This window comes from Chiloscyllium plagiosum, chromosome 36 (assembly GCF_004010195.1).
Source record: "Chiloscyllium plagiosum isolate BGI_BamShark_2017 chromosome 36, ASM401019v2, whole genome shotgun sequence".
Classification (NCBI taxonomy): Eukaryota; Metazoa; Chordata; class Chondrichthyes; order Orectolobiformes; family Hemiscylliidae; genus Chiloscyllium; species Chiloscyllium plagiosum.
This window is the reverse complement of record NC_057745.1, coordinates 32,169,088-32,184,867: the sequence shown is the minus strand read 5'-3', so window position 1 is coordinate 32,184,867 and position 15,780 is coordinate 32,169,088. Positions and strand designations below refer to the sequence as shown.

General features: G+C 41.5%; 2 protein-coding genes across 2 annotated transcripts in view; both read left to right on the top strand.

Moving 5' to 3' along the window:
• Positions 1-15,780, top strand: part of LOC122540857 (cell migration inducing hyaluronidase 1) — a 289,057-nt gene that overhangs the window by 43,476 nt on the left and 229,801 nt on the right. The gene's annotated exons all lie outside the window — the stretch shown is intronic.
• Positions 1-15,780, top strand: part of LOC122541088 (cell surface hyaluronidase-like) — a 146,242-nt gene that overhangs the window by 84,525 nt on the left and 45,937 nt on the right. Inside the window, exons 16-19 of the mRNA XM_043677617.1 lie at positions 726-878; positions 1,004-1,181; positions 3,471-3,686; positions 5,192-5,400. Of these exons, the coding sequence (XP_043533552.1) occupies positions 726-878; positions 1,004-1,181; positions 3,471-3,686; positions 5,192-5,400 (756 nt within the window). The remainder of the gene's footprint in view (positions 1-725; positions 879-1,003; positions 1,182-3,470; positions 3,687-5,191; positions 5,401-15,780) is intronic.

The following is a 15,780-nucleotide window of genomic DNA, read 5'->3' as shown; positions in this document are numbered from 1 at the left end:
CGACGTTTCGGGCAAAAGCCCTTCATCAGGAATAAAGGCAGAGAGCCTGAATCGTGGAGAGATAAGCTAGAGGAGGGTGGGGGTGGGGAGAGAGTAGCATCTCTCCCCACCCCCACCCTCCTCTAGCTTATCTCTCCACGCTTCAGGCTCTCTGCCTTTATTCCTGATGAAGGGCTTTTGCCCGAAACGTCGATTTTGCTGCTCGTCGGATGCTGCCTGAATTGCTGTGCTCTTCCAGCACCACTGATCCAGAATCTGGTTTCCAGCATCTGCAGTCATTGTTTTTACCCTGTCAGGAATAGGCTGAGAACCCTGCACCTTCTGACTGAGAAGCAGCCGTATCATCACTAAGACAAAAGCATGTTTTATCTCCATGGTGTCACTGGATCCATGTACTGTAAAAATAAACTTGTCTGATCTCACCACTAATCTGGTCACAATTGAATCTTCACAGATTTCAGCAGGAACATTGTTTTTCTTTAAAAAAAACACAAGGGTCATTCAAACTTGTATGGAGATGCCTTAGCAGTTTCTCTGGGATATCTGCAGATGAAGTTATCTCTTCTAACAAGGCAGCTCAGCTTTCAGATCCGTCATACAAAGAGTGATCTCAGAACAAATCTCCACAAACACTGAGTTTTTTTAAGTTACAGTTGATACTGCCATTTCATTAAAGCCAATAATAGAAAAGATTGTTAACTACTGAAGTCCTTTTGTTTCCATAGTGATGGAACTTTTCCAACAGATGAGGGGTCCAGCTTGGAAGTGACAAAATCAATCTTTGTTGGTGAAAGTATTAATGTTGGCTGTAATGGAGGACAGAACAGATACTGGGGCAAGGGAGCACATGGAGAGTACAGAACGCTGCCAAGAAACAGGTAGAATATATGAACGTTAGCTTTTTAAAACATTTTATATGTACATGTGTTTTTTTTTTATAAAGATTGATCACTAGCTAAAGCTGCTAGATGTATTGGACCTAAGTAAGATTTCTGCTTTCCAGAACTTTCCCTATCCGTGGATTCCAGATTTATGACGGTCCGGTCCGAATCACTAAGTGCACATTTAAAAACTACATATCTGTCCATGAGCGGTACTCCAGCGCACTTGCCTTTTTTATGAGGAACTCCTGGCAAATCAGTCCCCAAAACAATGTGTCTCAAGTCAAGTTGGAGTGGAATGTAAGTCCCAAAGTAATCTGTTATATATTTTGAAACACTGGCAGAAACCATTCTGAGAGGATTGTGTCAAACTGGTAAAATGAAGCCTTTGGAACATGTATTAACCTCTATGTCATTTTTAAATACAAGGCCTACATTTTAACTTGAAGACCAGAAGGTCAGTTGGAAGTTGCAATACAACTTCCATAGTTCCCTGAAAGTGTAGGAAGGTGTATGGCACTTTATAGGAAGGATGTGGGGGTTTTTAGAGAGGGTGCAGAAGAGGTTTACCAGGATCCTGCCTGGAGTAGAGGGGATGAGCTATAAGGAGAGACTGAAAAAAACTAGCTTGTTTTCTCTGGAGCAGCGGAGGCAGAGGGAAGAGTGGATAAAAGTCAATAAAATTTGCGAGATGCATAGATAGGGTTGACAGTCAGAACCGTTTTCCCCAGCATTGAAATATCTAATGTGCATTTAAGATGAGAGGGAGAAAGTTTAAAGGTGATATGAGGTGCAACACAGTGTGGTAGGATTCTGGAATGCACTGTCAGGGGTGAAGTTGGAGGCAGATATGATAGGGATGTTTTTGGGGATTTTGGATAAGCACATGAATATGTAAGGAATGGAGGGATATGGCAGGCAGAAGGGATTAGTTTAATTTGGCGTCATGTTCAGCACAACATCGTGGGCTGAAGGGCCTGTTCTTGTGCTGTACTGTTCAATGTTCTATGTAACATATTTCAGTGTCAGAACTATTGTATGGTAAAATTTGCCCAATATTATAGCCTGGCTTCCATTAAGCTGCAAGTACACAGTTGTTCATGATTTCATGTTAGCCTGATTCTGAATGACGGGTGCTTACAATTTGAAAGAAGTTGCCAATAGCTTCACGTGATCCGAAACATGACTGAGGCAATGATTTGATGGTGTCAGAAATGTAACAGGTTCCGGGTGGCAAATGGAAACACTGGATGGAGGGACTGGCCGTGGGAGTAGCGTGGCTTTTCTTACCTCATGGAATTAGCATTGAACTCCTTCATATCTGGAGGTTAAAAGTTTAAATTATGAGAAGAGTTTGGCTTGTCTTTTACTAGATTTAGTGATGATCTAAATATGATAAAGTAATTTTGTAAGATAGATAAAGATAACTAATTTCTCTGTTGGGGGAACCAGAGCGAGGAGGAACCAGTCTGCGGAGATGTATGTCATCTGCAATTTTACTTGAGAATATCGTTTATCTATAATCTTGGATTTTTGGAGATGATAATTTGCAAAGCCAAGGAAGCTGGCTGCAGCAGATAAGATGTTGCATTTTGCGAAGGACACAAGCTGCTGGACTTGAGACGCCGAGACTGCAGCACTTCCAGTTTGCAATGTAATAAAGCTGTTCGGTTTGAACAGAGTCAGCGAGGTAACTTGTCTTAGGCAATAGCCTCTGCCCCCTGCCCCTCTCTTTTCTTTGATTTGGAGATGCTGGTGTTGGGCTGGGGTGGACAAAGTTAAAAATCACACAACACCAGGTTATAGTCCAACAGGTTTAATTGGAAGCACTAGCTTTCGGAGCAATGCTCCATCAGAAAGCTGTCTTTGTAACTCCTGTCATCAAAGTTTTGAGAGTTGAAAACCCACAGGAAGGTCTTCTCACATCAAGCAAAGGATTGGGACAAATCTTAATTGTCACAATCCAAGTGTTTGAAAAGGTGGATCCACAACTGTCTCCAGGTTAAAAAAAAGTTTGTCAGCCATAACTGATCTAGGAAGGCATCCCTGTTCCAATAGCTTATGTACAAAGTGACTCTGACAACAGACCAGCATTTGGGCAATCTGTAAATATTTTTAAATGAATTTAACTTTTACTTGGTCAAAGTATTTTTAATGTAATGTCCTGCAGAGTTTTGTTTTTGTTTCTGAAGATTTCTGGGTTACGTTTATATAATTCAGTAGTTTTCAAGAAGGGTAGTTGTATATATTTGCACAGTTTAAACATTTTATTAATAATCTTTATATCTTTACTTGAGTAACTTTAGTTTACAATAAAGTTGTTCTTTGTGTTACTTGAGGAACCTGGCTGACTCCATTTTAATACTGAGCCGCATTTGTCTAATATACATATAGAATACACACCTTCCCTTCTAAAATCAAAGTTCATTGGGATCAGTAGAGAAATGGGACAAGGGAAGGCATTCATCCTCATAACTTAATCATAGCACTTTTCTCCAGAAAAAAGTGCCTACCTTGTTATTGGACTGAGAACAGTTTCATTTTGTGTCCCTGTGCCCACTGCTTTCCTTTTTCTGTCCTTCCATACAGGTTAACCTCGAGGTATTCTTTGGAAAACCAGGACAGTGGTTTGGAACAAACACTCTTGATGGTGACCAGACGTCAATATTCCATGATTTGGATGGTTCAATGACAGGATATCCCGACACGTTTGTAGCTAGGGCCGACAATTACCTGGTTCGCCATCCAGGATGCCTCAGCGTGCCCAGGTGGAACGGAGTGATCTGCAGTGGCAAGTATGCCCAGGTGAAATTTCCAGTTGGGAAAAACAAACATTTGTATCTTTCTGAATTTTTGCAAGTCTTGCTAATGGCTGACTTTGATTTGCTGTGGTTATGGGCAAGTGGTGAGCCTTGCACTGTGCAACAATGTGAGTCAAACCGTTGAGAAGAAAGAAATACTTATATATCCCCCTTTCACAGCCTCAGGACATCCCAAAGCACTTGCTTTGGTAGTAGCACCTCATTAGAACATGGCCGGTGAACTCTGTTCCTTGTCTCTAATTGGAGGTACAAGCTAAGTATTAACTGGGAATTCACTTATTTCACTATAAGTAGACACAGACTGAAACTGTGATTGTTGAGTTAAGAGGTGCACGCATGTAGTGTGTGTCTCTGTAAATAAAGTCTTCAAGGAAGTGTGTAAAGATTGGCTGCAGTTCTATCCTTCACTAATTGGTATTGTGGACTATAACAGTGAGCGCCACATGAGCAGTCAAAGACAGCTTACCGGAATGGAAGGACAGAAGTACAATGACTTCAGTGCTGAGAAACCAATCATCGACTGCAGAGTGAGCAAGAGAAGTTTGTTAGGAGTGAGGGTGGGAGGGCAATAGCATAACAGAGAGAAGGATGAGCAGACCACCTGGTTTTTTTCTTTGTGGCTTGTGTATAACTATTCTGAGGGAAGTCAATGGCATAGTATTAATATCAATACACTACTAATCCCAAGTCCCAGCCTAATATTGAGAGGTCATGGATTCAAATCGGACTGTTGCAGATGGTGAAATTTGGATTCAGTAAACATCTGGAACGAAGAGGTGGCCCAGCGGTGATCATGTATCTACTGTAAAGTGTTAATTAAAAAAGCAACTGCTTCACTAATGTCCTTTAGAGAGGGAAATCTGCCATCTCGGCAATTAAGAATGGATAATTAACAGTGGCATAGCCAGAAAGGTTCATATCCCATTAATGAATTTAAAAAAAAAATCTCTTGCTTATTCTGACTACACAAAAAATAAAGAAAAACAGACTTGACCATTTTTGGAGCAGCCTGCAGATTAGGCTTCTCCACACGAGGGACAAAACTATAATGAATGTGGGACAATGACTTTGCTGATAGATCCAGGAAAATCATATTTGTCTTAAGCTGTGAATATTTAAATAAATAAAGTGCTAGAAGCCGACTCAGGGCCCAGTCAAAGATCACAACAGGTAGGCCTCCATCCAGTCAGTAGGATGTAAAGACTCATCGATTTTTCATGTGTTGCCAGCCTGCTTTTGCCAGCAAATGACTGACAAAATCAATCTAGGCTAAAATTGGGTACATTTACAGTCTCTGTTTTGAGTGTGAACATCTGAGATGTTGGTATTGCGTATGTAGGACAGGCTGCCTTTTCCGTTTGGCATTTTACACTGGGAAGGAGGGAACAATAAATGTGTCCTTGCTTGTACTGGTCAGCTGTTGGGGAAGTAAGTTTAAAGTATGCTATTGTTTTTATTAAAGTACAATTTCTCTTTTAATTCACTCAGCTATATGTTCAGGCCTGGCGCCCAGAGAACCTGTCTCTGCTGATCACAAAGGATTCATACCCAGCCCACCCCCTGAAACTGCAGGGTGTAAATCGAGGGGCATCTTATCAACAGTACCAGCCTGTCGTCATGCTGGAACAGGCTTACACATTACGGTGGAATGGCAGAACGCCTGAACAGATTGTCCTCTATCCAATCAACTTTAACAGGTAGTTTCCTGGGGACCCCTCCAGTTTTATTTTGTGGTGTTACGCTGTGTTCATTTCCCCATCTGAAGTTTCAGACGCAAATTGAGTGAACTTTGAAAGTGTCCTCTCGCAGATTAGACCTCTGCTCAACTGCGGGCCACCGAAGGTTATCTTGCTCCTGACTGGGTTTCAAAATTTTTGTTTAAGCCACTTTAAAGTTCCCTTCCGAAGGAGGGTGGTGCTGGAGTGGATGAGCTAATAATTTTTGCAAACCACTTCACTGGAAAAATAAAACTAATTCTAAGAACCTGGTGAGTGAGCAGTGTGTTGTTGAACTGAGATCAGTGTGGTTCCAAACTGCTTCAGCTGATCTAGGGCAGGCTGATGGTAACAATGCTGCAATTGGTCTCAGTACCCACAGCCAGAGATGGTGTATTTCACCAGGGTTTAGAATGTTGGCTTCTGTCGAGACTCAGCTAAGAGATGGACTGATGGATTGGCTTTAGTCCACACCATCAAAATGGAGTAGAGAAGGAAGTTGGGTGAAGGAGCCTTATCCAGTGGGAATAGAGCCCTGACTTATATTCCTCCCATTTCAACAATAACCGAGGTTCTCAAACAGGCACAGTGTGTTCTCCAATTCACTTTCCCCCTCTCTGCCCCACCCAGCCAAAGCACAGCACTCAGCATATACAATGAGAATCTATTCAGCCTACTCACAATGTGATGTCATGTTTATTGGGTTTGATTGTGATGTTCCCTTCCCCTCAGTTGAATAATCTATCAATAGACCATATCTGGGTACTGTCCAGAATAGCTCCTTTGTCATAATCAAGCAAGTAATGGAACTCCCACTGTGGCTAAAGCCTCGTGATCCTGCCCAAAGCAGCAACCTGCATTTGTATACCACCTTACTGTCATGAATGGCTTTTTGTAGGAGCATTATCAAACAAAAGTTGATAATCTGCTTATTGTGAGAGATTTTAACTTAGCGGTGTTGCTTTCAGATTGCCAGTAGTTCCATATATACTTGAGTAAAGGTCTATCTCAAATATAAATCAACCCTAGATGTTTTGCCAAAAGATCCAAACTCTCTGGACATACCACCCATTCAGTACTGAAGTCAAACTTGTCCTCCTGCAATCTGACTCGTGACAGTTGGCTGGTCTGTGATTTTATCAAAGAGGGCTCCTCCTGTTTGCTGATGTCAATGTCGTGTGTACTGTGCACCAACCAATCCTCTGTCCTGTATGGCAACACGGTTCAAGAAGAAACAGGACTGGCCATCAGGTATTCAAATTTAAAGGTGTTGTGATTGAACAGCAGACAAATATTTATGCAGAAGATTGAGAATTCAAGATTCCAGAGAAGAATCTAAAACAGAAATTGCTGGAGAAACTGAGCAGGGTGGTGGAAAGGAAACAGAGTTTCAAGTTGGGTGACTCTTCATTGGAACTCAGTCACCGGATTCTTGTACAGAGCCTTGGTGTAACCACAGCTGGTATATGTGCGGGGTATTTGTCCCCTTTTCTAAGACAGTATCCTTGGCTTGGAGGGAGTGCAGCGAAGGGTCAGTAGCCAGGGTTTGTGATAAGCTTTTTCCAGGAAGCCAGATTATCAGCAGAAATGGAAGGAAATTTCACAGAAACATGAATTTATATGGCAACTTTAATGGTATAATGTTTTAAAGTGATGTGCAATAGTAGTAAGGATAATATGAGAAAGATCATCTTCTTGCAGCAAGGGTTGGGGTATGGAAATTTGATGGAGATGGAGACAGATTCAACTGAGGTATTTAAGAGGGGCATTGGATGATTATTTAGATCAAAATTATGTACAATGGGAGAAAGCAGAAGACTGGCTCTGGGTAATGATGGTCATTCAATGAACCAGTGCAGATAGAATGGGTGGAATGGCCTCCTTCGATGCTGGAACAATTCTGTGATTAAAGTACAGCTAATGGGGAGGGAGATGGTGTTGCAGCAAGTCAGGGAGGTGGAGGTCTCCCTTCCTCCCACCCACATCATTTATCTGTTATGACTCCCATCAAGACTGAAAACCAAACCTCAAAATGTCAAGTCCACCAAATGCATGGCACTATTTTCAGGTGTGGAATTTTAACCAGACTCTGCTTAAATTTCCACTTGTCACATGGGACTTTGGATATGTCGAGAGACTAGAAAAACTGGTCTTTTCCATAGCGCAGAGAAGGTTAATGATGTGTTCACAAGTATGAGGTTTCCATGGACAGGTGGATCAGTAGAAACACAGCTTTAAGATCATTGGCAAATTGAGTACAGTTGTGTTTACACAAGAAGCTGTTCTGATCCAGAAAAGCCTGGTGGAACCAGATTCAGGATTAACATGCAAAACGGAGTTGAGTAAATATTTGAAAAGGATAAATTTACAGAGGCACAACAGACTGAAAGGCTCTGTGCTTTATTATTGCATTAACTTCTAAGCTTCACAATTCATCTGTTTGAACAATCCTCAGTGTACAAAGGTTTGCCAGTTGCCAGAATTATGGATATAGCAGTTTATGGGATTTTGTTGATTAATTTGTACAAACTTCAGCTGGTCTGACCATTTTCCCAGTCCCTACTGCCCCTGAGCTTCGTGATGGGTCTAAACTCAGCCATAAGCATTGACTGTACAGAGCGCACAGCATGTTATCGCCAGCTTAGCATGACCATGGTCAGTGTCAGTGACTTGGTCATTCCATCTGGTATCCTTGTCACTGCTTGGCTATACATTACAATAAGATTGCACACAATTGTGCATCTTGTCTACCCAGCTGGCTTCATCTGGTAGTACGACAGTATAATCACTGACTTCAGTATCAGTCCAGACTGAATGTGTTAAAATGGCATGTGTGCTGAGGCACAGAGTGCTTAGGCGTGTCAGAGCTAAATCTAGCACTGTGTCTGATACAGGCTGGGACAAGTTGGAAAAATAAGATCGTCAAGTTTATCTAAGTTGGCAATAGTTGATCTGGATATTAAATGGTGTTCCCACCCTACTTCTGAGTCACTATTCAGAAAATAAGTTAAAGAAAATGTGAAGTGCATTCTGACACACAATGTCAGAAGAGATGTTCAATTCTTATTTTGAAATTGGAAGTAGCTGAAAGAATAATTTTCCGTATTTTGGTTATTATTTAGCTGTGCCCTCACTCCTTCCAGTTAGCAATGCATTCACATTCCAGCTTTAGATTAGATTACTTACAATGTGGAAACAGGCCCTTCGGCCCAACAAGTCCCGCCGAAGCGCAACCCACCCAGACCCATTCCCCTACATTTACCCCTGCACCTAACACTACGGGCAATTTAGCATGGCCAATTCACCTAACCTGCACATTTTTGGACTGTGGGAGGAAACCGGAGCACCCGGAGGAAACCCACACAGACACTGGGAGAACGTGCAAACTCCACACAGTCAGTCGCCTGAGGCGAGAATTGAACCCGGGTCTCTGGCGCTGTGAGGCAGCAGTGCTAACCACTGTGCCACCGTGCCGCCCTTTAGTTGTTAGAGTGAAATAGCTGGGGCTTCAAAACCGAGGCACAGCTTTGGGGAATAAAGAAAATTTGCTTCGCCTTGTGCTTTTCACAAGCTCAGGGGGAACAATCCATCGAGTTACTTCGAAGTTAATTTGCTGTTGGAATATACAACGTGTGGTTAACCAATGTGTTCACAGCAGAATCTCAGAACTGCAATGGGGTAAATGATCAGTTAGTCTGTTTAAATTATGCTGGTTTAGGGACAATTTTGGAGCATCAGCGCTCTTGAAAATCGTTTCTTGAGATTTTAAATATCTTCCTGAAAATGCCTGCTAACACACTCATCTGAAAGGCAGTATTTTCCACAGTGCAGTGGTTGTATTTCAACAGGTATGGAGTCACAAGTAGGGCAGCACAGGTAAGGGATGACAGATTTCATTCCTTACAGAGCATTATTGAACCAGTTGGATCTTCATAATCAATTGTTTCATAGTCACCATTACTGAGGCCAAAGCTTTCAATTCCAGATTTCATTAATTGAATTTAAATTTCATCAGCTGCTGTGGTGAAAATTGAACCATGTTCCAGAGCATTAACCTAGGACTAACAATCCAGTGACAATAACACTCTGTCACCATCTGCCTTGAATTGGGCTGTAGTGAGATCAATGCTTTAGGTTTAGCTCTGGCCTGGAGATAGGCTGTTATTACACAATAACAGTTAAACCACTGCTGGTCAGCTTGGATTATAAAGAAAACAGATTGGAACTATTTTCACCCTTCATAACCAACAAGCTTATCTGAGGTTTTGTTGCATTTTTGGCACAATTGTAAATGTCAATAATTGAGGATATGCAGGAATGTGGAATTGAGATTAAAATTAGATCGGTCATGATCTTCTTGAATGGTCAAGCAGGCATGAAGGGACTAGTAGCCTAATCTTACTCCCTCATTGCCTGGTGTATTTTAGTTGATGAATACATCTATTTAAGAATGATGATTAACAGAAATGAAATGAAAAATGGGTGTCGCCCTAGCTGGTGTACTGTTATGATTCTAGAATATTTCCAAAGGGAGAATGAATTTGGGCAGGGCTGTGTGAAAATGCTGTTGCAGCAGGTAGCCTGGGAGTGTTGAATATTGTTTTCTAATCCTAGCAGAAAAGAGAATTAAATTATTGTTAGAAAATAACTAATATTAAAAAGTGTGGAGAGTGAGCTGGAGAATGGTCGTAGATTAAATGATTTGATGTAATGGATGAGAGGATAGATAAATTGATTCTCTGCCATGACTCTTTGTGATTCAATGATTTATTTTTTTGGCAGCCAGATCAATATGCAACACTCCCACTTCTGATGCAACTCAATTTAGCTGGAGGCTAAAACGTGTTTACACTAAGCTAACAGTAAGCCTTCACAAAAACCTTGAGTACACTTCCCTCGCTACTTGTAACATTCCCATTTCCCACAACAGCCATGCTTGTAGCTGTTTTGAATGCGGCTGCTAATTTTGTCCCCATTATTGTTGAATTATCGGCAATTTTGGTACTCTGCAATCATCATGTCCTCCAGGAACTGCATTGAAACTGACTTCGATTAATACATTATGGCTACGATAAACATTACTCCCATACTGACCGTTTACAGCCAGTTTGAAAACAGGTCCCAGAGGGAGCCAGGCAGTTCAAATTGGTCATGTCACTATGTTCCCATTTCTGTTATCTGGCAAATCGGATTACGGTTCAGGAAAGGAGATGTGAAATGGCCATTCAATACACAGCAGCAAAGTATTAGCTTGAAACTTACGTAGAATGATCACTATTCAGTGAGCAGGTGTCTGACCTCCATCCGCTTTCCTCGGAATATTTATGTATTTGCTCATTTAATGTACATATTTCAGCTGTTTTCAGATAGCCAGTGATATAGTGAGCCACCACATACAGAAAACACGAAGAGAGAACCATACTTGTTGGGACTTGTTGGGTGGTAAAAGCCAACAATCAGTATGTAAGATTGAGGGATGAGGAGGAGAAGTATTTTGGTTTGGTCTGGTCTGGACTGGTCCCCTGTGCTGGGAAGCAGCTGGTCTTTCTCTACTTTTAAATGGCCATGCTATCGATTTCATTATCATAGAATTACTTCAGCACTTAACTTTATGGGTCATTCAGTGAACTAAGAAAGGGAATCTCTCTGATAGAAGCCTGATTTATTTTCAAAAAAGAATGAGAGAGCACTATCCATAAATGCCAGAGGTGTTTGAAAGTTTGATGTACCTCAGCTGTCTTTTTACTGAATGAAGTTTGGGCATTCACAAATCATTCTTGTCATTTCTAACCACAGTTTATGTAAAATGTGCCTTCCGTTTTTTATGGAATGCAGACGCTGCTGGCAGGTAAACAGAGTGACAAAGCTTTCATTAATAGCACTGCTTCAAATCTTTCTGTCAGGTTTGTGACAGTGAGTAGACTTTGAAAGTCTGAGTTATAATCAGTGTACAAGTCATGCACGCACATTTCTGACTCCCACTTCATTTTTATTATATTTAAAATCACAAAATCGTATTTTGTCATTAACTGTAAATTGCAATCTTTGTCTGATTGTGATATCTTGTCATTTATATAAACCAAGTTGGAGTCAAATGAAGTACATTTAATTTTAATTATAAACTGTAGGAATATGTGAATTATGGGCAAGCATTTGGTCCTTCAAACCTACTCCACCATTCAATAAGATTACGGTTATTCTAATTGTATTCTCAACTCCCCACATTCCCACCTACCCCTGATGACCCCTAATCTTCTTGATTTGTAAGAATCTATCTACCTCTGCCTTGAAAGTAGACTCTGCTGCCTCCACCTTTGGAGAAGAGATCCTCAGACTCGGGACCTTCAGGGAAAAGAAAAATCACCTCTTTACTGCATTAAGTTAGTGACCCCTTACTTATAAAACTGACCCCTACTTCTAGATTCTCTCACACGTGGAACTATCCTTTCCACAACCAGACTGTCAAGCTTCTTCAGTGTTTTATGTTTCAACAAAGTGACTTCTCACTGTTCTAACCTCCAGAGGCTACAAGCCTTGCATGTCTAACCTTTTCTCAGAAGCTGGTAGGAAAAAAGCGAGGACTCCAGATGCTGGAGATCAGAGTCGCTGGAAGAGGCAGCATCTCAGGAGAAGGAGCGTCGACATTTCGAGCATAAGCCCTTCATCAGGAATGTGGGGGGAGAGGGGATCCACATGAAATCAATGTCGATTTCACCAGTTTCCTCATCTCCCCTCCTCCCACCTATCCCAGATCCAACCCTCCAACTCAGCACCGCCCTCTTGAACAGTCCATCTTCCTTCCCATCTATCCACTCCACCCTCCACTCCAACCTATCACCATCACTCTCCACCTTCATCGACCTATCGCATTCCCAGCTACCTTCCCCCTCAGCGCCAATCCCCACTCCCATTTATCTCACAGCCCCCTTCCACCCCCCCAACCCCACCCCCATCAATGAAAAGCCTATGCTCGAAACATCAACTCTCCTGCTCCTCGAATGCTGCGCTACCAGCTGTGCTTTTCCAGTGCCATACTTATCGACTCTACTTTTATCAGCCTGCCCATAGCATGTAGGAGTCTTCCTGAGCTGCTTCCAATATATTTATCGTCTTCCTTAAGTGAGGAAACCAACACTGTACACTGTGTTCATATGTTGTCTCACTGGTACGAGGTATAACTGCAGCATGACTTCTCTACTTTTGAGTTAAATTTCCCACAATAAATTATAAGATTTAATTAAGGAATTAGATAAAGCACTTGGGGCTAAAGGGATCAAACATGATGGGAAAAGCAGGAGCATGCTATTGAGTTGAAAGATCAGCCCTGATTATAAATAATGGCAGAGCAGGCTGGAATGGCTGAATGGACTGCATCTACTCCTATTTCTGTTTCTATGATTAGCTTTTTAATTATTTCCTGCTCCTGTATACACTTTTATGATTCATGCACTAGGAGACCTACATCCCTCGGCAATCTCCCACCGGAAAAAAAATTACACCTCCTCTTTGGTTTCTGTTAGCTAACCATTCCTCTGTCCATGACAATACATGACTCTCTATATCATGAACTTTTATTTTCCACTATAGCCTTTTGATGTGAAATACCTTCTGGAAATATAAGTACAATACGTTAGCTATTCCTCTTTTAACCTGCTACCTCAAAGAAGCCCAATATATTTCCCTTTCACAAAACCATGTTGACTCTGCCTGGTTACCTTGACCTATTCTAAATGCCCTGCTTTAATATCTTTAAATTTTTTTAATTAACATCTTCTCTATGGCAGATTTGAAGCTAACTATCCTGTAGTTTCCTGCTCTCAGTCTTCCTCTTTTTTTGAGTAAAGAGGTGATATTCAATATTTTTCCATCAAGTGGAACCTTCTGAGTCTAGAAAAGTTTGGAAGGTTAAGGCCAATGCTTCAATTATCTCATTTAAGTCATTTCTTTTAACACCATTGAATGATGTCTATCAGGACCCAGGGAGTTATCAGCCTGCACTTTTAACATTTTATTAATTATCACTTCCTTGGTGATTGGACTTTTCTTGGATTCCTCTGTTTTTTTCCATTTCTTGTATTGCAGCTAAGTTTTAGGATGTTACTTGCATCCTCTGTTGCGAATGGATATGGAAAGTGCCTGTTCAATTCAGTTGCCACCTTCTCTCCCTTTGAAATAATGGGCAACATTCCATTTGCCAATTCCTATTACCCACTGAACTTGAATGCTTTCAATATGTGAATTATGCATAACTCACATCACCACACAGCATATTATAAAGGAGGAAATAATAGGTTGTCCAAAATGTACAGTGATAATCATATGCAGTTTTAATCTGCACACAAACAAGAAAAATCAGATGTGTAAAAATAGCCCAGAACAGGAGTTTACAGAATGTTTTCAGCATGATTTCTTAGAAAAGCACATTCTGTGGCTGACCAGACAGCAAGTTATACTGGAAATGGACATACGCATTCAGATAGAACTAAAAAAAAATACTGTGACAGTATTGGTCCCCTTATCAAAGGAAATATGTCCTGACATTGAAGGCAGTCCAGTTGGTAAGTTGATCCTGTTGTTGTTGGATTTTCTGAGGAGAGATTGAGTAGGTTGGAGGTTAATAAAATCATGAGGGGCATGAATAGGATAAATAGACAGTCTTTTTCCCTGGGGCAGGGGAGTCCAGAACTAGAGGACATAGGTTTAGGGTGAGAGGGGAAAGATATAAAAGAGACCTTCGGGGCAACTTTTTCACGCAGAGGGTGGTACGTGTATGGAATGAGCTGCCAGAGGATGTGGTGGAGGCTGGTACAATTGCAACATTTAAAAGGCATCTGGATGGGTATATGAATAGGAAGGGTTTGGAGGGATATGGGCCGGATGCTGGCAGGTGGGACTAGATTGAGTTGGGATATCTGGTCGGCATGGACAAGTTGGACCGAAGGGTCTGTTTCCATGCTGTACATCTCTATGGCTCTATGACTCTTTGGAGTTCAGGAGAATGAGAGGCAATCATATAAGATTCTTAGGGGATTGACAGGATAGATAATGAGAAGCTATTCCTGTTCTTGTGGGAGAGTCCAGGACTGGGTGTCTGTAATCTCAGAATGTGACCACATTTTTAAGACAGAGGAGGAGGAATTTCTTCTCTTTGTGGGTCTTGAATCTGTGGAATTCTTGATCACAGTGGGCACTTAAGACTGGATTGTTAAGTATATTCAAACCTGAGGGAGACAGATGTTTAATCAAGGGTTATGGGGAAATAGTAGAGAAGTGGATCGTGGATTATCAGATCAGTCATGTTCACTGCACTGTGGAGCAGACTCAGTGTGTTGAATGGTTTACTGTTAGGGGGCCTATACACCACGCTCACAAGTGACCTTTTGCCTTTGTCTTTTCTCACCTTGACTCAAACCACTTTTACCTCCTCCTTTCCCAAACGTCGATCATCTTTGTCCATTGTGCTATTGTTATCATTATTTAACATAGCCACCCATTCTTCTTTTTTTCTAGTTTCCTCTCCTTCCAAAATATCTCGTATCCTACAAAATTCAAGTTCCAAACTGTATTCCTGCAGCTATATCTCTGTTCTGGCTATCAGATCATACTTTGTTATTTCTATTTGCATTATCAATTCATTTGTATTGCTCCAAATGCTGAGTGCATTCTGATAGTTTTTAGTCTTTTTCCTTCTTATTGTTTGGTAACATCTGGCCTTATCTGTTGATTTACTCTTAATTATGTATTTTTTTGTCCCTTCCTGTCATATTCTGTTTGTCATTTCAAGTATTAATACATTTCTCCCATGTCTTGTCTTTACTTTGGATCACTACATCTTCCCAAATTTGATCTCTTGCCCCACTACTTAGATAAAAGACCTCTTTATTTCCTGAGTTGGGTGGCTCACTAGAACATGGGCCCCAGCATGGCTCAAGTTTAAATCCGGTGAAAGTGAGGACTGCAGATGCTGGAGATCAGAATCAAGATTAGAGTGGTGCTGGAAAAGCACAGCAGGTCAGGCAGCACTGGAGGAGCAGGAAAATTGACGAAGAGCTTTTGCCGAAAAGTCAACTTTCCTGCTCCTCCGGTGCTGCCTGACCTGCTGTGCTTTTCCAGCAACACTCTGATCTGGACTCAAGTTTAGATTGTCCCAATGGTACAGGTCCCACATTCCCCAAACCGGGTGCCAGCGCTTCATGAACCCGAACCACTTGTTGGGGTACCTGCATGGGTAGTGGTGACTAGATCCTCCTACTCCCATTCCAAGCTTCTCTCTAGTCCTGAGTAATGTCCTTAACCAGGGAACACAGCCCCATGGTTTCATGCTCTTTGTAGGAGGAACAGTGTCAGACCCCTCACTAGACT